We start from the raw sequence: 20,774 nt of genomic DNA, 5'->3' as shown, positions 1-20,774 counted from the left end.
TGTGGCTTGGTCTGGATGTTACTGCTGGATTTATTTACAGTGCAATGTACCAAGGGGCTCAAACTGTCTTCACTGGGAATGCAGAGCTGCGTAAAAGCTGGCATGTGTTCCCTATATGAATGGTACATCAACAGTTCTGTGTTTCCTCCAAGTGTAGTAACTAATTCTCTAGTGGAAAAAAGTACTGAAGTAGTACCTTTTTTTCTATATATCCATGAGGTTTGTCTTCTAGTGCAGGTCTGTGTTTAGAAATCATAGCTCTTCACATTCATGATAACACAGCTATAACTAAAGAAACCCATGTTATAAACTACACCGACTGATGGAGAATATAATATATTCATTAACTAATATTTGCAGTACCAATCAGTGCTTTCCCCATGCTATTTGCTAGGAACAGTGCACCTTAGAAACCTCTTTAGAAACCAAGAACAGATGTGTGGTGATCTGCAGGCTCGGGGTTTTGTTTTGTTTTTGTTTTTAGTGTTCTGGTTTGTTTTTATTCTGCCTGGAAGTGTTTTACACAATTTCTGTTTGCAAAAAAATCATCCTTTGGTAAGAGCCTCCACTGGCTCACAAAAATGTGGTTTGGGGTCCTCACAGGTTTTTAAGCATGCTGAGTGAAGAAGTTATAAAAGATTTCAGTAATTAGGGTACTTGATCCTACAGGCTTTTATCATCATAGCTATGTTGGTCATTGACATGAAGACATACGATTTGGAAACAGTACAGAGATGCTAACAAAATAACAAACACAAAGACTTGAAGAAGATTAAAAAAAAATGTTGGACAACATTTATTGCTTAGTGTACTTGTGTACATAGGGAGGTGGGAAAGCCTGAGAGGTTCAGAATTGCTTGATTTATATGTAGTACTTCTGCTACTAGTAGTCTGTGTCATTTCCTGTAGCAGTTTCAAGTAAATTGTTAAATTTTTAATTTTGTGAAGACTGGCAGTATTAAATGATCTGCAAGGTATGTATATTTGGAAAAAAGAAGAACAGAGAAAATGTCTAGAGGAGAGAGTCAGAAAGGTGTTTGGATGTAACCTCTGGATGTTTTGACATGATCTATCATAGAATGAAATATACAAATGCAAGTATTCTTTAAATTTATTTAATTTATTTTGAATCCCAATAGCAAATATACACTAAATAGATATATAAAATATCCATTTTATACAGTACTGTCAGTATTGAGAATTCTGTGTGCTGACCTACGGAAGAAGTCAGGGCAGTTGAGTTCCAGCTATGTGCTTGCATTCAGCAATTTTAGGATAGTTACTAACGTTAACAAGGGATTCTTAACCCGTGTGAGGTCAAAATATAAAGGAAGAAAAAAAATAAATGAAAAACATGATTACAATTATTATAGATACAAGAAAATATTTGTGCTGGCCTAAAGAGAGTTTAATAAACATTCCTATTAAGCTTAAAGCATATGATAAATCTTGAATCCTACTTTTTAATGTTCAGAGTGCATCAAATTATACTGATAGCAAAACATTGGACATTTCCCTATTAACGTTGCAGGAATAAATACCAAAAACTTTTAAGTGTTTTCATGTGGTAGTTCTGGATATGAAAACCACTTTTATCTCACAAATTAAAACATGTTCTAGTTTAGAAACAAAAGACCTCACAATACTGTACCTTCTTATTGCATATTTGCCTGTGTACTGATTATCAGAAATGGCAAAAGAAGTTGTCTTTCACAGATTTTTTGCAGCTTTTCTTTCAATACTTTCTAGCAGAGGAAAAGGTCCTTACTGTGGAAAAAGTTGTTTCCACTTGATTTTTAGAATTTATTTTAAAGAAAGAATATGTCAAAACTATGTTACTAAAGTAAAATATTTAACATCAATTACAGGAAACACCAAATACAGTTTCCAGTTCCGCTTCCAAGACTCCTTCCATGAGATATAAAAATTTTTGCTTAAATTATTCAAATTAGCTTGAACATTGTCAAAGAAGACAATGGATCCTACTAAAATATTGTTTCTAATTAATTCTCTCTGAAATAGTAAATACTTTGTAAACTGATTAAATACTGTAAAATTGACATTTTTCAACAAATTTCAAGTAATGTAGAACTGATTTTGACAGGTTACTTTTTGAAATGCCCAACTTTAGTATCACTTCAGAAAATTTCCAAGTTGCACACTGTTTCTGCCTAAAATGCAACGGAAAGTTGAAGGCTGAACCTCCCAGTACTTTACAGGATTGTTGAAGAGGCTTATGCCACTATATAATGCTTTCTTCTTTCTTCTTCCTGTTGGACAGAAATCATTCACTCCCAGTTTTGCAATGTGATTAGAATGAAGAAAGACAACCTGCAACAATAACAAACAGTAAAATACAGTAGTTCAGTATGTAAATGAGGAAAATGTCTAAACATTCATTATTACATAGATAACTAAGGTTTGCTGTAAGAACAGTTGGATATAAACTCTTAATATCCAGAGTGAAAATTTCGTGTTAAGTTTTTAGAAAATGTTTCCCACCTGTCACAATCTCTCCCATTACACACAAAAAAAAGTTACATGGTATTTTATTAGTGTGTTGCCAGAATAATTCAACTCTGTTCATATGGAATATTATCCTAAAATGCAATTCTATGTTCTCTTGTAGTAATAATTACAATACTATAGTATTATATTCTCCTATAATGCAAATTTTCAATGATTTCATACATTTCATAAAAATAGTCTCTAGAAAATTTGATATTAGGAGAGACTTGTCAGAGTGCTTTTACAAATAGACCGGTCTAATGCTGATGTTGCTTAAATCAGTTAAAAAATAAAGAAAAAGATTGGTAGTAGAATTTTGAATTTAAGTACATTGGTGAAAATTCTTTTGCTATATGTAATATAACTACATTTACATTACAAGTTGATGTTTTATGTGTATATATATATATATATACATGTACATACATATATAAAAAGATTTTCCTTTAACTAGAAGTGAAATGAGACATGGAAAGAAGTGATATTCAGAGGTAAAAGGTTTTACCAAATAGATATGTTCTATATAAAGATTTTTAAATCTTGTATGGTCATTTCAGCCTTATAAAGAATTTTATTTGGATTTAAGATTTTTCAGTGTAGGAAAGGAAAAATTTCCATTCCAGCTTGCATTAGCATATTTCATATTAATGAAAACTATAACAAATCTATAACAAACTTTTTGCAAACATATCTTCTGTGTGTAGTATATATATATATTTTTTTTCTTACTTATAGTTCTTGCTGTTTCAGCTAATTTCTTTAAGGACATATATGCTTTCAGCTTTTCCTAATATGAGGGGCTTGTCAAAATACCTAAGTAACAGTTAATTATGATTTTTAATTATTTTCCTAATCAATATAGCTGTGTGAAAATCAAACAACTTGTAACTCCCAAAGCCTTCTATTAAGTTTAGTATATGACCTGCAGATACTTCAGATCGGGTAATCCAGGAGGAACTTTCTTGAGCTTATTTCTTTCAAGATGGATTTCACGGATACTTGGTATGTTGGCAAAACTTCCATTTTCCACATCTTTGATTTTATTATTCCCAAGGCCTAGCCTAGAAAAGAATGTTTAATTAAAGATTGAGATTTACAACAGCATTCAAGAGCGTGCTTTTTTTAAAGTTTGAAATTCACAGGAGTACACATGGGAAAAAATAACTGGCGAAGGATGATGAAATCTTACCTCTGATGGAAAGAAAACCACCATTGACATAATAAATATTTTTTTTCATAGTTCAGTCTCCCTTTAAAGGACAGCAGCTAGCCAGATGTGAGCAATTGTCAGGTTTTGTCTGCAGGCTTTTTTATCTTAGTGCAAGAGTTAATGATAAACATCAACAAATCTGCTTGTAAAATAAGCTATGCCCTTTTATCAGGTAGTGTAGGTAGAAAATATACTCATTCAGTAACAAAATGTGTTGTTCTAATAAATAGGCAAAGAGCAAGTCTTGTAAAGAAACAGTAATATTTGTAGCTTAGTCAAAACCATTATATTTTAAAAATAAGCAGGACTATCCTCTCTCCTACTTCCACGTTTTTCTTAATCAGGCTTTAATTAGATTTTTTTGGTGTAAGCCTTCAGCCTGTGTTGCTAGGAAGGTGATTCAGAAGGTGGAGACTTAGGCCAGATGGAGCTGCTGTCACGACTCATCCTGCAGACCCCTTTTTCTCCTTTCTGTCTTAATTTCTTCAAAAACTGAAGGTGATATTCAAAAGCCATTTGGTAGTTCTTTGGTATTTCTTTCTATTACCAAATTGAAAATTCAGTGCTGCGCAGCCATATTTTCAGAGTACTTAACTGAGCTTTAGAGATAGAACTTCCTTCTCTTGTCTTACATCCATGATCCATTCCTCAGAAACATTTATTTTTGTTCAACCCCATCACATGTGGAAACAGCTATCAAGTTGTTTCCTTTACCAACTCCTTTGTTTCTCTCAAGCTAATTTTCAGGAACTGAATTTATTTCTCTTATAATTTGCCAGTTTTCCCAGGTATTTGTATACACAAGACTCAAATTTCCCTTTTCATGCCATCCTTTTTTATTTTTCTTCGCAATGTGTGTGGAGTGTCTCTTTCCAATTCACTTAGGCCTTCTCTGGGGTTAAAAAGCTATTAGGGCTCTTAAATCCTATAAAGTTAGTGGCAAGAAGGCCACTTTTTGTGGGGGGTTGTGAGATGAGTGAAAAAGGAGTTAAAAGGCCTGGGCCTGGTAGGGAACAGGCTAGAGAAAATACTAAATACTGTTGATAAATGTTGTGACCACAAAGGCTCATGTACTCTGAGTATGCACGCAGTACATAGTTGTGGCGCATTACTACCAGCACATTATGAGATATTATATAAAGAACATGATACATTGCTCCAGACACCACGAGGCAAGAATTTGCTGATTACATTTTGGAATCAGATGCTGTTCCTAACATACACTTCTACTCAGAATTCCAAGTAAGATGCAATAACACGGTCGATGTTTCTATATGTACATTTAAGGTTTGGTCTTATTTATGGCAGTTCATATTAAAACATTTACACATTTGAATTCTCTTTTCTCCTATTTACAAGAGGAGTACTGAATAAGAGGTCCTGCCAGGTTGGACCTTTTATCAAATAAAAGCATTCTGCAGGAGAATTTTACCTTTGAAGGTCTTTATACCGGTTAAAGTCTTCAACTTCAACTGCTGTGATCTTATTGTCATCTAAATGCAGTTCTAGTAGGCTTGAAGGTAATTCTGATGGGGAAAAATGCTCAGCATGAGAAAAATCAAACAACTTATTTATCAGATTTTTTTTTTTTCAGTATTTATTACATTCCCAACATTCCTTTCATTTGTGTGGAGTTGGGTGAAGAGTCTTGGGTGGATTGTCTCAGTCAAAGAAGGAATGGGTATTGGGTACAGGCATGGTACTTTAAAAAAAAAAATCCATATGACTTTGTTTAAAATAGAAACTTTTAAAAAAGCAAAAAAAAAAAAGTGCCTATGCTAATATTAAGATTTTCAAACTTGTCAGTTGGCTGTTATGTGCAATTATTTAACAATTGGTAGTCAAATTCCTACTCCTGTGGAACCCGTGATTTTTACTTTTTTTTGTAGGGGCGTATTTTCTTCCAAGGGAGGTAGCAATTGCTCCATTATAGCTCTTAACAGCTGATCTGTGAGGAAAGCTTTTGGACTTGTCTGAGCACAGTGAGGTATCTGCTATGTTCTTTTCCATGCTGGTATGCAAACCATTTTCTCACGTGGAGCCAAGTAGTCCCAGTTCAGAACTGCTGGTTGTGTGCTCTGTGAATGGGCCAGAAGACAGGAAATCTTCTGTGCAAAATCCTGTTAGTGAGGGCAAAGGAAGGCAGTGACGTTTCCATTTGCTGATCTTACCTTCAGTTTTGCTAGCATTTGTCTTGACAGCTCCCTGACACCAAGCAAGACAAACCACCTCTTTCTGGTCCTAGTATGGCTGAGGAGAGCACTGCTCCCACTGCTGCTTGTTGCAGCCCTAGCTGAGACAGGAATACTGAAGAAAAGGGCTGTGTTTTACAGCCTGTCTTTATGCTGGTTGACATGCTTTCATGTTTTTTTTTTTCCCCCAGTTTACATTCCCATTTACAGTTCCACAGGGTGCTGCTTGTGCCTGAGTTCATATCAAGAAGGAAGATTCCCCACCTGTACTCTGTTTCCATTTGTGTAGAATGTCCTCATCATGAATTCCTGCTGGTTTAAGATGCTACGGTTTGAGCCCACATGTTGGAACTCGTGCTGTATTTCCTTGGAGGATATTTCTCCTTAACAAAGCGAAAATCTGTATTGTTCTGTGTGTATGTTTCCTTCCGATAAGTGACAAGAGATGCTATTATGATGATACTGGAGGAAAGTCTTTTTTTTTTTTTTTCGGTTTGGGAGTGTTACCGTAAGCAGCCAGGTAGTTTCTGATCCTAAAACTACCTCATCTTAAGAACTGGAGTGAGGTTTTTGTTTATTTGTTTGTTTTAGCATTCTTCTATACTGATGTGTTTTAGATCTGATCTTTCTTGAAGAAGAGACTAAATTTAATAAGAAACGAGTTATTTCTTTATCTGAATGATCCAGAAATAAATATATTAGGGGCTAGCATTTACTTTCCCTGTAAGCAGAAGGATGATGTAATATAAGGTATTATGCTTATTTTCCTCCCTTTTTCTGTTACCTAGCTGTTTTTAGCAGTGCAAAATCATGAGAATTTGGTTGCATACTGTGTTGAGCTACAGAAAAGGCATGTAGAGTGTTGTACTGACTTCTTTCATGCAGCTTTTTGGTTTTGTTAAAAAAAAATAGACACCTACTTCTCTTATGCAGAGGTATATGGTTTCTAAAATTAGTGTTTTAATTTATTATTACTCCAAATCAAGAAATTAATTGTTCTACATGGAAGAGTGATTTAATTTTGTAGTATGTTACACTGGATTTAATTGAAAAGTTAATAATAAATTTCACTTAGAAAAACACACCAAAAGACTTACAAAATTCTGTGGTTTTACTTCTGTTTTTTGCATGAAGTTGCTGTTGGGCTGGCTATATTGCAGAGCTAGAAAGTCACTTGAAACATTCAAAATTGAAGGTTTTGGGTTTGATTAAATGCATAAAGGAAGTGGGAATTCTGTATCCCTTATGACCCAGGCCAAGTGTCAGGTTTTATCCTTTCTCTGTAAAGAGTTTTGAGAAGTTGATGTGAAAGACCAGAAGTGGGTGCTGCCTATGGTTTTTTTCACATATTTCTCATGAGAAAAGCCTCTGGGTGATGGACCAGACTGCCTGCCAGAAGGAGGGGGCAGGAGAGGGGCCAGGAGAGCATCTCCATGTATGCGTGCCACAGGGTGCAGAATTGGGTGCCATGTACAGAAAAGAAAAAATGAGGACAGGAGGTGGTTTGGAGGGGGGTTTGGAGGGGATGAACAATAGAAAACAATGTATGAAATTTTTAACAATCCTATAGATATGAAAGCATTTTATGTAAGAATAAACTAGCATAGGTAAAATAGAAAAGGTAAAACAAAGCATACCTTTAGGAATTGAAGTTAATTTAGCTTCTGCAATTCTTATGTGGTAGATATTTACTCCTTCAAAAGCCCCTGGCTCTATTCCGTCATTGTTAAGAGGATTTGCACTCATTTCTGTTGAAGGGGGAGAAAAAATAACGTCCTTATGGCATAGGAATTTGGGGTATGTTAAACTAGGTCATAAATAACTGATTGTATTTTATTTACTAACACTAGTGTTTTGAAAAAGTATTGATGTTTAACTTTGATTACCTGTTCTAGAGGATGGTAGTGACAGCTTTCAGTGAATAAAGGCTGTCTAACTAGACTTGTAGGGTTCCCAGAAACTTTACCTACCTAGCACCTTCAAGCGGAATTTAAACAATGAATTATAGTTTCTATAGCATAGATATCTCTTTAAGAGGAAATTCCACATTGGGGAAATAATTGAATGAAAATTGTATATAATATCTTAATTTCTTGATAAGGAAGTTTTCTTTTCTACTTAGGCTTACCCAAAACATGTAAAGACTTCATTCCTTTAAATGCATCCTTGTGAATTTTCTTAACCTTATTAGCATGAATCCTGAGCTCTGCTAAAGTTGTTGGTAGATTTGTTGGGATCTCAGTTAGCTGGTTATGAGATAAATACAGTCGTCGCAACTTCTTTGTTGGTCGAAAGGCTTTTGGATGGATCTTGGATATTTTATTGTTGTTCAAAGCCAGTGCCTATGACATATGGGAAGAGCAATACAAAGAAAATTTCTCTGTACAAGTACGTTATTATGATGCAAACTTGAATTTCGTATGTAATTTAACAACTAAATATTTTTCTAAAATACCAAACTCTGGCACTGAAACTTGTTTACTAAATGTATCTGTGTCCCCCCCCCCCCCCCCCTTTTTGTTCGTTAAAACAAAACTTTGTTTATTATTTGGCATTTCACATCATTGTGAAGAACAAAAAAGAACCCTGAAGCTGGAACATCAACTAGAAGGTAGAGATCAAATAGTCAGACCTGACAAGGTACCCTGCCAATGGTAATGGGAAGAATTAGTAAAACAAGATGTTTGTCTTCATATCTTTTGTGATGTTGGACTAGGGTTATATTCTTTTGTTGTTGTACTTTAATGCAGACAAATTCTCAAGACTCAGAACTTGATTTTTATTTTGCAACATAATTATGCTGTCATAAAAGTTTTTTTTATATCTGATTTTCTTACAAGTTAATGTCTGTATACAACCGATAGACGTCCATGAACATATATCATATTTGCCATAATTTTTCAGCTCATGTGAATTTGAGCATCTCTCTTGACTGTACAGTACACCAGTTCTTTTTTGGACTTTTTTATTCTTTGTTACTAAGTGCTTTTATATAAACTGCTAGTGAGTGATAATCTCATTATCAGAGATCATGCAATGAGTAAGCACATCCAAAAAATCATGACTTATATCAAATTATTTTGCATGTCAGATCACATCTCTGTATTTTTGTACAGACTAATAGACTGTATCAACTACTAATTTTCATTCCTTTTTCGCGTCTTTGAGCTGTTGGCAATTCATCTTCTCACTGGAGTTGTAAAAAAAAAAAAAAATAGAGCAAAACAGAATTAATCTTTTTCCCAGTAAAAATGAAGATAGCTTAAGGAAATAAACTGGAAATGCTTCCTTCCTAATCCATACTGCCATCTGTGGCTTTGCAAAGGATACTAGTGCTCAGACAAGTAGTACGAAGAGGACTTAGTTTTTGTAAAAATTCTGTTCGGTCTTGCCACGTAATCAATCACAAGGTAACTGATGAGAAAAATCGAAGCAGCTCACAGTTTTCAGTTATCACATAATTAAGTGGTGACTCTAATATATAATGTGGTGATTCCTGATGTATTCCAGTGACTTGCTCAGTCCTTGGAGGTTTAATGTCTACTAGCGCTTTCATGAAAATAAACCCTGTTGAGTTGTTTCCAAATGTGAGACACTTAAGGGGAACTGGAAACATTTTGTTGTAAATGATGAATTTATATGATTCCTGCTTTTTATATCCTAGTTTAACCCATACTAATTTAAAAGCTAATTCATAAATGTTTAGATCCAGTAAATTTTCTGTTCTTGCTCAGAAACCAAATAGAGTTAAAAGGGATTTGTTTTACATTGGTTTAACATGTATTTCATGTCTTTCTAATGTGGAATAGAATTCTTTAATTTTCTATAATTTGTGGTACATATTTTTCATTTTTACAATGAAAATTTTGAAATTTGTCAGTATTTGTTGGTTCTGAATCTAGAGTGACATCTTGTGGAAATTGTGTTCCAAAACAGATTTAACCTCCCTTTCTGGTCCTCTGAGAATCTTTTTTCTCTTTCTAAAAAGGAAGGATTGTGTATTGCAACTCTAGATTTATCAGTTGCCATTGCTACTTATTTTCAAGTCTGTCTGTACATCTCTGCTTGAGCATGTTAAAAAAACTGTAGTAAAGCACATGACTTTTTCAGTAATTAATTGCTGGTACATCTTCTGTTCAGGTCAATTGGATTTTTAACCCCGGTTTCAGTGGTGTATCTATTCATTGTATACTGTGTGCTTTTGAAAATGCCCTAAGAAAACACAGTTCTGTTTCTCCCCTGTTCTTTCTAGTATTTTACAGCTAATTAGATTAAAAGGAGCACTTGCCTTACGGCCTTTAAAATGTAAGGATTGTTCTTGTGCGTGCTTAGGATTGAACAAATCTGGAGGATCTTTTTGATAAGATACACCTGGTACATTTTCTGGATTTTTAACATAATTCTTACAGATCAAAGTAATCTGCTTACTATGTGTGAGCAGCCAAATATGCAGACATCAGACTGTGTTTTTATGGGTACTGTTGGGGAAGAAAAATACCATTTATATTTTAAAAGTATCAAGATATTTGAAATTGCTAAATAAGATTTCAAAATTGGAAAATAGCAAGCTTACGTAAAGTGATACAAGTCCTTGGAGATCATTTTCCTTGACCTCTTTAATTTTGTTGTTCTGAAGGTCGATCATACGCGTATCCGATGGAATGTTGCGAGGTATCGATGTCAAACCTAATTAAGTATGTGAGAGAAACAGAAACAGTTCAGGACTATGTAGATGTCCAAAGAAATTAACTACTAAATGGAAAAACACAGTAAGATTGTTGATAACTAGGATGGGAAAGAAAATGCAGCCATAAAGCACAAGACAGAAGGGAATACTTCGATACTGAGAGGAACTAATTATGTAGGAACGGATGACAACAATGTGTGGATAATTTCTTCTACTCCTAGCAATTAAAAGCTTACATGGGGTGCTCATTATGTGCTCCTTGCATCTGAGAAATAAGCAGCTTCAGAGCACAGCTTGTTCTGCATGAAAGCTGGTGAAGTCCCTGGAGAAAGCAGTCCTCTGATAAGCTGTAGTTGCTGGCTCTTTGGAAACAGGGCTGTTGCTGTAGCTTTAAGCGATCTCTGCTCTGCCTTTGCATGCTCCTCTCTGCCTTCAGCATCTGTTGTACCGGTCAGTTGCTTAAATAGCCACACAGTTAACATCAGGGCTGAGAAATGTGTTCTTGGTAGAAGAGGCCAAACTGTAGGCTTCCAGCTTCCAGTACTCGATTACCAGTTGTACAAATTCCCCAGTCACATTTACTGTTCAGTTACAAAACCACTCCAGTTCATGCCATCTGAAGTCCTGACTCAGCAGAGGAGACTACCAAGGGACAGTAACTTGATATTTTGATTCCTTAATAATGGCATATTTTAAAATAAAAAATAAAAAAATCATGTATTGACTTCATGTTTCTAAGATATGAGGAGTCTAGAATTAATTTTAGGATGGTGGCAGAGCTGTAACAAGAATAAATGTCATTGCAGCTGTGCTAGTGGCAGGAGCATGGTCCTTTGACTACCCTGAATCATTGGAAAATTTCAGTGAAAACTAATTATAATTGGAGCAATCAATAATGAATTCATACTTAGGGATTTTGAACATTAAGGAATGAGTTAACAGTAGCAGGTTTGCCTTTGTTTAAAATGTTGTTACCAGTGATGTGCAGTTGTAATGGAAGTTAAGCTAAGCAAATAGTTGTATCCCATTTGTGTATTTGCTTTATAACTTAATTGTGGTTTATTTATGGCCTATTTTTCCTTTGCTGTCCTTTCTTGTTATTTGACCCATTGCTTTGTAATTGTAAGTGAAGTACTGTAGCAGTAGTCTTTTCTGAGAGAGGGGACTAATTAAGAGCTTGTCTGATGCAAACAGAAGGTGCAGGAAATTTTTGTGCTCCTCTGGACATAATATCATGGAAGCAAAAGAAGCAGCAGACAGTACAATAAAAATGTTAATATATTAGCATCTTCGCATTCTGAGATTGCTCTCTTAGTGGATAAAAAGCTGTGCAGGTTGTATGTGCCTATTAACAAAGACAAGAATTTAGTTAGATATTTTACAGTTACTTATTAGATTTTCTAAATACCTTTCCATTCTATGCTGTTATCAATAAAAGTCATTGTTACTGGAAGGTGGCTATAGGAGTTTATTAATTTTCTGAACTGATACATATTAAGTCTGGGAAACATTTATTCTGTAAAAAGTGCTTGGCGCAGCTGATGTTGTTTGCAAGCCTGATTGGAAAAATAGCGTAAGCTTCTTTTGGAAATGACTAGTGTAGGAACATGTGAAGGTGTGCCGTAGAATTGGAGCTGTAGAACTCATCCTTCAAAAGGAAAAACTTCTTCTCCACAGGAGAACCCAATGGGCAGCAGGCACACTAATTAATTCTTACCTAGATCAGAGCAATGGACAACTCTCACGTAGCACTGGCATCCAAAGGGGCATGTTGGGAATAGATCAAAAGGAATCAGTGGTATAATTGGTTCAGTGGTTGGAAACAGAGAATTGTCATCATCGTCATCTTCTTCCTCTTCTTCCATGTCTTGAAGCATCATATTCTTTAGTGTAAAATATGAAGGACCAGTGAGAGATTTAGCAGAGCACAGTGCCAAGAAGAGAAGAAGTGTGTACTCTTTCATGTCTTCTTAATCAGGATAGTCAACCTTGAATGGGAAAGTAAACAAACAAATGAAAAACCCTAATACAAGAATCAGTGCAAGTGAAAAAGCAAACAAAAGTATTGTTTTCACAAAAGTATCTTCACTTACCTGAAAAATGGTCTGTTATGAATATTAGAGTTTAATTAGTATATGAAGGTTAAAGAATATTTAAAATATAAAAGTATAAAATTATTGAAACTATTATTGTTACTATTGTTACTATTATTACTATTAGTGTTAGATGTTATGGCCAGGACATCCAATGCTACAAGGAGATAAAGCATCAGGTATGAGCAATTAGCTTCTCTCCACTTATGAAAAAACATACCAACACTGAAGCCAATATAGACTAAATTCTGTCTTTGTACTGCAAATCCTAATGATGTGGGTTGGAGTTTGAGGATTCCACTCCCCTTTTCCACTGTTTTTTAACTCTGTGTATAAATGTTGCTGAGAAGGAGGTTGGCAGTATGGTCTCATGAACTAGACTGTGTGCCTCAGGGAACTTGGCCTAAATAAGACAGCCATGCATTGTCATCTTGAAGTTACAAAAAGTAATTTTAAGTTCTATTAGCTATACATATGTGACATTTTGGTTAGAAATTGCTTTTGAGTATGTAAGAAACCCTGTGAGCAAGGTAGGTACCAGAAATGAGGGATCTCATCAGGTCACAGGAATTCTGCCAGATGGTACTGGTGGGGAACGTCTGGTCAAAAAGGCCTTTCTCTTGTTGGAGATACTGGTTGCTGCTCTTTAATTGGTGATTTTGGAGTAGTGTTTATAAAAGAAGTAATTAGTGTCAACCTGAAATGGTTCATTAGCTGTGCTTGCCTGAATGTTTTCAGACTCTTTCATATGGGGATTCACTAAGATGAGAGTTAGTCAACTGTTAGCAAGTAGAAACTGATGAATTAATTGCTCCTCTAAGACTTCTCTTGGAGTATTTTCAGAGATTATCGTAAAGGGTGAGTAAAGTGTTTTTTTCACAAGCCAACTATCGTTAAAAGAAACAGCGTAAATTCAGCTCTCAACTCTACGCTTTTCTCAAGCCCAATTCAGGAAGCAGTTTGGATGTTACAGTAAGCTGTGCAAACCAAGAGAGGCTATTGTAAATTTTATTATGCATATCCTGTTTATAAAACTATCTGTTTAGACTATCATAGATCTCTTTAGGGAAATACTAAACGGATGTCAATTCTTGTTTGATCACCTAATTATACACTTGTTGATCTGTTTATAGCTGAAAGATATCTTTATGTAGACCTTTTGTGATTGGTTCTCAATCACAGGAAAAGGAGTACACTGGTTTGTACAAGCGTGTTGACTTGGCTTATACAGACTTTGGGGGATTTTATTGTGTTATTTTTTTCCAAGATGATTTTGATGTTTCTTATATAGGGTTCTTAACTATGTTAAAATGCTGTGTATTGCATACATTCTACTAGTGTAATTGTGTAGTTTTCAGGGTGTTTAAAATGATAAAACCTAACAGTATTTAGATTACATAAAATTTGCCATTTCAAAGAGAAGAAAGTAACCTCTTTACCTCAAATACATGTCTGAAAGCAAAAGCACAGTACACATTGTATCTTTCAGGTATGCAACGCGTGACTCTGAATTTAATATCTATTGTCATCTTCCAGTTGTGTGCTTATTTGAGTATGGTTTCTTTTACTGATTTAGCAGCCTCTTAGAACGTTCACATCTATTTTCCCGTGTATTCTTCTATGTGTTCAAAGTACTGTTGCTCCTAGAAAGAATTCTATAGTTGTACTTGCAATCCTATGCAATGTGTTTTCTTGGAAGTGTCAACAAAAATAAATGGTGTGGAGATCAAGATGTGGAACCTACACTTGTTTGTTTGGAGAGAACCGCAGCCTTGTTTGGCTGTACATATTTTGACTCTCTGTTCCTATCAATCTTGTATTTCAGCCTCAGCAAAACCATCAAAATTTCCAACACTTTTGTCATATGAAATGCTGAAGAGATGAGGAGTTTGAAGCCTTTCAGATTTCTGAGTTCTTCTTGTTCTTGGACAAGTGCTTTAGTGGCTGGGTTTTCCAAGATAGGCAGTTAAGCTGGTCTTCCCCTGGCTGTTTAGCTCCGAATTGACTGACCTGTATTCAGTGTTGTACAGTTCGTGTACATAAGATATCAAGCTTCAGAGTGTATATCTTGTCATGGGATGTCTAGTTGCTAAGTCCCTGATGACTTCTAATTGTGATAGGCACTAGATGCATAGTTTTATAGTACCTAAACAATAATCTTTCACGTATATTCCTGAAATGCTTGTCCAGCTATGGTGCTTAGGAAGTTGCCTTGTGAAACCATTGATATGGTTTCTGTTGCATCTGTTTCCATGCTTGCACACGTAGCAAATGGATTGCATCTTTCCTTTCAGATGTTCAAAAAACTTATCATGATTTCAAACTATGAAAAGGTTGAGGCTGCAACTGGAGAAGTGGCCAATATCAGCTTTTAAAAAATAGCTGTTGTTCACAAACACCTCTACAAAAGTAGTGTTGCAATATGCCATTGATGAAATATATTATTCATGTAAGTTAAATTTTGGGAAAACAAGTCTCTCTGTAGAACAAAGCCTGAGTTATGATACATTTTTTTAGGAAAGAGAAAAATCCTTTGCTTCGTCTTCCCTTTTTGTCATTAGGAGATCCTTATTACGTATTGACTTTGTAGCTAGCAGCAGCAACCAAGTTTGACTCCAGCGTTGCATTGGCCAAAGAACTACATGTGGCTTTATGGAGGTTTTATGTGTTTTTTTTTTTCCTGGCTGAGTTTTTGAATCTCCCAGTAAACAGCTGTTGATAGGTCTCTGTAGAAATGCTCTGACTGTAGCTCATCTCAAAGCACTTGTACAAAATTTCTGCATGCTTAAACTTCAAGAATAAGAGAAGCTAAAAAATGAAAGTCTAAAATTCAAGTTTGTAAAGACCTTTCTTTAAATACTTTAATTATTTTACCATGATAAATTAATTAAATATTTAACCAGTTGTTTCAGAAAACATAGTTCATGAATACAACAGTACTAATGTCTCAACACTGCCGCTTCAGGCTGGTTCAGCTCCAAGACAAATATTTTATTCTCTCAGACCAGCTCTTCTATTCTGGCTGCTCACTGAGCTGATTGAACTCACTAAACCAGCAGAAAACTGATGTGAGCAAGGAAAAAAACACATATTCTTTCCAGGTAAACAAACTAAATAAGTCTGGTATCAGAGCCAGTGCAAAGCAATGGGTGGGAACAGCCTGGCTTAAGGGGAAGGAATGCTAAACAGGAAGAAGGATAAGAGATTGTGACAGTCGTTTTTGATGTAGGCAAGCTGCTAGACAGACTCAGGTGTTTTATTAAATAATAACCTGAAACGATGACTCTTGTTTAGACAAATGCATTCAGGGAGAGCTCACGACATTGCATTTTTGTAGCAATTCTCCTTTTCCTTTGGTACTAAAAACTTCTGAATAACAAACACCTTTTCACTAGAACACAAGGCACCCCAAAGTGAGGTAACTGGATCTGGAGAGTGCACTTTACACGTAGAAATGCTGTGAGGCTGACTTTGTTTCTCTGAGTATGTAACAATCCTGAAAATGCTGTGATTATTGATTGGGGCATATTTATCTTCACCAATGTGATTATCTTTGCCAAAACACAGAATGCCAAATAGCATGTGGAAGATACAAACTTTCTGCTGTTAATTTAGGATATTTATCATCTAGAACTGATGAAATGCAGGTGATTTCATAGGACGTGAATATGATTAAAACTATTTACAGACTGTGTGGGAAATTCCCACATAAATGGGCAACAGTTCAGTGACATGAAAATTCTAAACATGAATTATGGAATGAAAAACACTCTTTATGGGGACGGAAGTTATGTTGCTAGTATGGGATGTCTGCATGCAAAAAAAAAAAAAAAAAGTCTGGATTCCTTGGCAGTACTGCAGTATGTTGCATTTGTTGTCTTACCAGTTGCAACACTGAAGGAGTTAATAGGTAAGGATTTAAGACTTAAAAAGTCTGAGAATTATATTTAGAAATTACTTCTGGTGGTGTAGGGAGGCAAATTTCCTGTGGCATTGTTTCTGAAAAGGAAACGTTTAAGTGATACACTGGTGATCTTTTCAGAGGCAGAGAAAAATCCCTGTGTTCATTAATAACACAAATCATTGCACTGTGCACAGATTTTGTCCAAAGAAAGGCAAGACCATAGCTGTTTTGAAAGCTATATTTAAAAATAGTTCTGGTTCTATTAGTCATTGTCCCATTCCAGAAATAAATGTTTCTGTTTAACTCTTTGTCTACTCTCTACTGACTTTTTAAGTTGCTTAATTAAAACCAGGAGGTAATATTTTTGTTAGTTAGATTACTGAAAAATTATTGTTTCTTGAGAAATAGTCCAATATTGAAACTGTCGTATAATGATGAATAGCTTGTTTATAAACTAAGATATGTTTAGAAAATATTTTCTTTTCATAGAAAATGTTGCTTGACTTGTGTTACTGAACATGATCTAAGAGCATTTTTAGGTTATTTTCATTTCAAGAAGCTTATCACTTTCATATGTCATTTTCAATTACTTTGCTGGTAACTACTTTAAAAAGCCCTCCTTGAATACCTAATTACAAAAGTTAACACTATGTTTTAAGTATAACAACTATTATAAATGTAACAAATTTTCATAACTAGTAAGAATTGAGGAAAAATGTTTCTTGGTAGTTGTTAAGAAGATATGACAAGTATTTCTTTAAGAGTTAATCAGTTCACTGTAGCCTTTTTTTGCCTGGCAGCCTAGATGTAGTAATCAGAATTATTTCAGCTGCAAAGTAGATTTTCAAATGTTTCATTAAAAAGTGGTAGTTCTAACTCTAGATTAACTGATGATACTAATATGCACATAGTGACTGACAACCTCTTCCTTAATTCTTTATTGCTATTTAAATATAATAGGTATTCAATCTGGACATACCTTGCAAGTTTGATAGTTCTTCCAGAAGCACTGTGATAATCCACCTGAGATCTTTTTGTCCAGTTATTTCATTTTTAAAAAAGAGAGAGAAAGGAAGTTAGGCTGAATGCTGTGAAGTGGAAAGTAGGTATAAAGAAAAATTCCACTTCCAAACTTCTTGATCCTCCTGGCACCCTGGGTGACACCCGAGTAAACTGCTGCTTCAGATTAGCCCATCTTTGTACTGAAGAACGATATTAAGACGACTTGTTACCACTCATATGTTTTTCATCACTGCCTGTATGACAGCCAAAACTTCTGGCTTAACTCTAGACGTCTAGTGGAAGACTTTGTAAAACCTGTAGTTTAATAATAGTTGACATCAGGCCACTGGAAGTACAGTGAGGTCCATTTCAGGTCATTCCTTCTATGGAATCACACTTCTTATTGATGCTTTTGTTAGTTGATATTCTTCAAAAAGTATGCCACTAATAAAAGTATAAAATTTTAGCCACTGGCAGGGTAAACCAATAGCCTGTAGTGAGTGATCTGCTTGTAACCAAACCTTTCTAAAGTTACAAAGTTAGTACTTTGTTGTGTAGTGCTGTATAAATACTACCCTTGCTTTCAGTAGACTATTGTCTGACTAGGGGAGATGGTTCAAGCACGTAAAATACAGATCTGGTTTTATTAGTCAATACAGTTAACTTCTGTTGTATAAGAGAAATTAAGCATATCTTTGTTTTGAAACAGGCAGTATTTACAATATTCTGTGATAAGGAGTGAAGTTGTGAGCTTAAAACAAATTCTCTGAGAATTTGCAATGGCTTATATTGTTGTATACGCCCAGCACAACACACAGAAATTGTTTTATTTGGTGTTTACCTTGAGTAGCCTGCCTACTTCTGCCTGCTTCAGAACTGTATGACTGAGTTTACCTAAAGCAGAAGTTTCAGAGTTTGTGTCTTTAAATTTACAATACATTATATCTACCCGATTTCATGCACATCTGACACATCTATTTCTTTAATTAGTTCTTTTCAGGGTTAAAACTCTGATCTTGCTGTAGAAAAAATAGATTGGAATTTTATTTTAATCTATGTGTAATGTGGTGGTGCTTGCAAAATGACAGTTGAAGTCACATGTTAGTTAATTTGTCTACTGTTATTTTCTTAAGGAAGAAAAAGATACTATGCCCAAAATTAAAACCTTGGTGCTGTCATACCAAACAAGATAAGGCTTGTGTTACCTCCTGCATTGTTTTTCCATGTGCTCCAGTTCCAGTAGATGAATGATGGAACCATTCTCCCTATCACAGTTCCCAAAGAATGAAATTACAGTTTCAAGAGCAATCATATTCCCAAGTAAAAATCTGAGAGATGATCTTATACTCTTTTGAAATCTCGAATTGCATATATCTGCACTCTCTTGCCTGTATTTAGAAACTGAAGCTTCCTAAGCAAACACTCCTGTGTTTTGAATAGGTTGGTTTGGATGCATTTACTTGAGCAAATTTGTATTAAATTGCTATCTAAAAAAAACCTCCAACATTTTCTTGGCTCTTTAATAGAAGAGAGGGGAATCTGAGGGTTGTGATATGAATGTGCTGGTTTCTTCTTTTTCACTTATTTCAATATTAAGGTGTTGAATCAACAATTTTGGTTGATCCTTGTTTGCAGCAATGCTCCATGTTCCTGGTGTTTAGCAACATCTCAGTTTTGGCTAGATATTTTTAAAACTTTTCTCTATTTTTGGTTGGTTTTCATGATAGAAACACATTCCGATGTCTATAAAGTCAGTCATAGCCGGACTTATGAAGCTGACACGAACGGTAGGAGCATCTGGAAGAAATGTCACCGTGCTATATTATAATGGATTATTCATTCATTTTGTACCATTTATCATATCAATATGATAGAAACAATTATTGCTTCCATTGACATACTGTTCTTGTAATGAAGCTGTTTAGTACTTCAAAATACAGGTTTCATATTTTCATTATGAATATGATTGCATTCTAAAACAAAATACCCCAAAGTCACCTTTTTAGGTCACTTGACTACCAAATTCTGACCTTTAGATGTTGGCTGTTAATAGCAGTACTAAAAATTAAAATAGGCCAGTGGTTTTCAATCTAATTTATGAGCCAGTTCTTTTAAACATTTGCAGCATATTTCCAATTTACAAAAACTAACTACTCTTGCAGAATTTCTCTCCAGGATCCCTGTTTCCAATATACTTTAATTTTTGGACCCGATGGCACTACATGAGCCAGCACAGCAGGAGAATTGTAGAGTTCTGAATGAAAGCTGGAGCGTGCAAATGAATGACTTGATGCTAGGTGCTAGGTTCAATTCTCCTCTCACTTTTTCAGGTAAGACTACAGTGTACTTCTGTGGAATGTGTAGTGGCTAGTCAAAGGATGTAGCTGCAGCCTTTTGAGGGAACAATGCTTTCTTGGATTTGTTACAGAGCAATTGACTGGAGGTGATACGGTTGGAGATGCTGTTACTGCTACTGCTGTTGAATGAACAATGAGATTTGGTTTTTAAACAGCCTGACAGAAAAATATGTCTGTCATAGTCATATAATCCATGGTGTTGGGGTTTTATTTTGAGACTTCCCAGTAGAAACTAGTCTAGCAACTGGATGTATATTCTCCTGTATATTGTATGTTTAAATAAGGAAAAGTTTATTGGGGGTCAATCTTTGGATCTTTTCAGTGATTTTTATTTCCAGCAGTGAAAGAATTGGTAGAATATTAGTTCTATCTTGCCTTAAAATGTCTGACTTACATTTACAAATAGTGGAGGTTAATTTCTGAGTCAAAGGACAGAAATATATCCAAGAAACCGTGGTTCCGAATACTGCCTTTCACCGTGGTGAAATTTGCAAATGAAAAAATTTTGGATGGTGTTTTATGTTTAACTTTGTCACAGCATCGAAATAAAATGCTATCTTGATTTTCTTCATCAAAAGTAACTATGTTTCTACTACTTGATATGTTTGAGCAGTCAAGCATATGCTGCCATATGTGGGTTATGCTTACATTGCAGTCTTTTTTTTAAGCGGATCTTGTATATATTTGTTATTGTAAGGCAAAACAAATACTTTTTCATTGACTAGCACTGTTTATAAATGTGGTTTACATAAAGTGATGAATCTAACATCAACTGCAAAAATCTGTCTTGGAGACTGCCCATCACATTTTAATAAGATGAC

General features: G+C 35.0%; 2 protein-coding genes across 6 annotated transcripts in view; one reads left to right on the top strand and one right to left on the bottom strand.

Annotated features, from left to right (window-relative positions):
- Positions 1–20,774, top strand: part of CENPP (centromere protein P) — a 137,870-nt gene that overhangs the window by 60,258 nt on the left and 56,838 nt on the right. The window lies entirely within an intron of this gene.
- On the bottom strand, positions 1,102–19,161 carry ASPN (asporin). Its single transcript, XM_080606686.1, has 8 exons — positions 17,574–19,161; positions 12,315–12,585; positions 10,484–10,596; positions 8,039–8,252; positions 7,548–7,658; positions 5,151–5,244; positions 3,431–3,569; positions 1,102–2,331 (listed from the first exon to the last, which is right to left on the bottom strand). The coding sequence occupies exons 2-8, from the start codon at positions 12,559–12,561 to the stop codon at positions 2,134–2,136; spliced, it is 1,116 nt and encodes a 371-aa protein (XP_080462812.1). The 5' UTR covers positions 12,562–12,585; positions 17,574–19,161; the 3' UTR covers positions 1,102–2,133.

The sequence above is a fragment of the Anser brachyrhynchus genome, assembly GCF_964034855.1.
Source record: "Anser brachyrhynchus genome assembly, chromosome: 10".
Classification (NCBI taxonomy): domain Eukaryota; kingdom Metazoa; phylum Chordata; class Aves; order Anseriformes; family Anatidae; genus Anser; species Anser brachyrhynchus.
The sequence above is the reverse complement of the archived record's forward strand: the minus strand, read 5'-3'. Positions and strand labels throughout refer to the sequence as shown.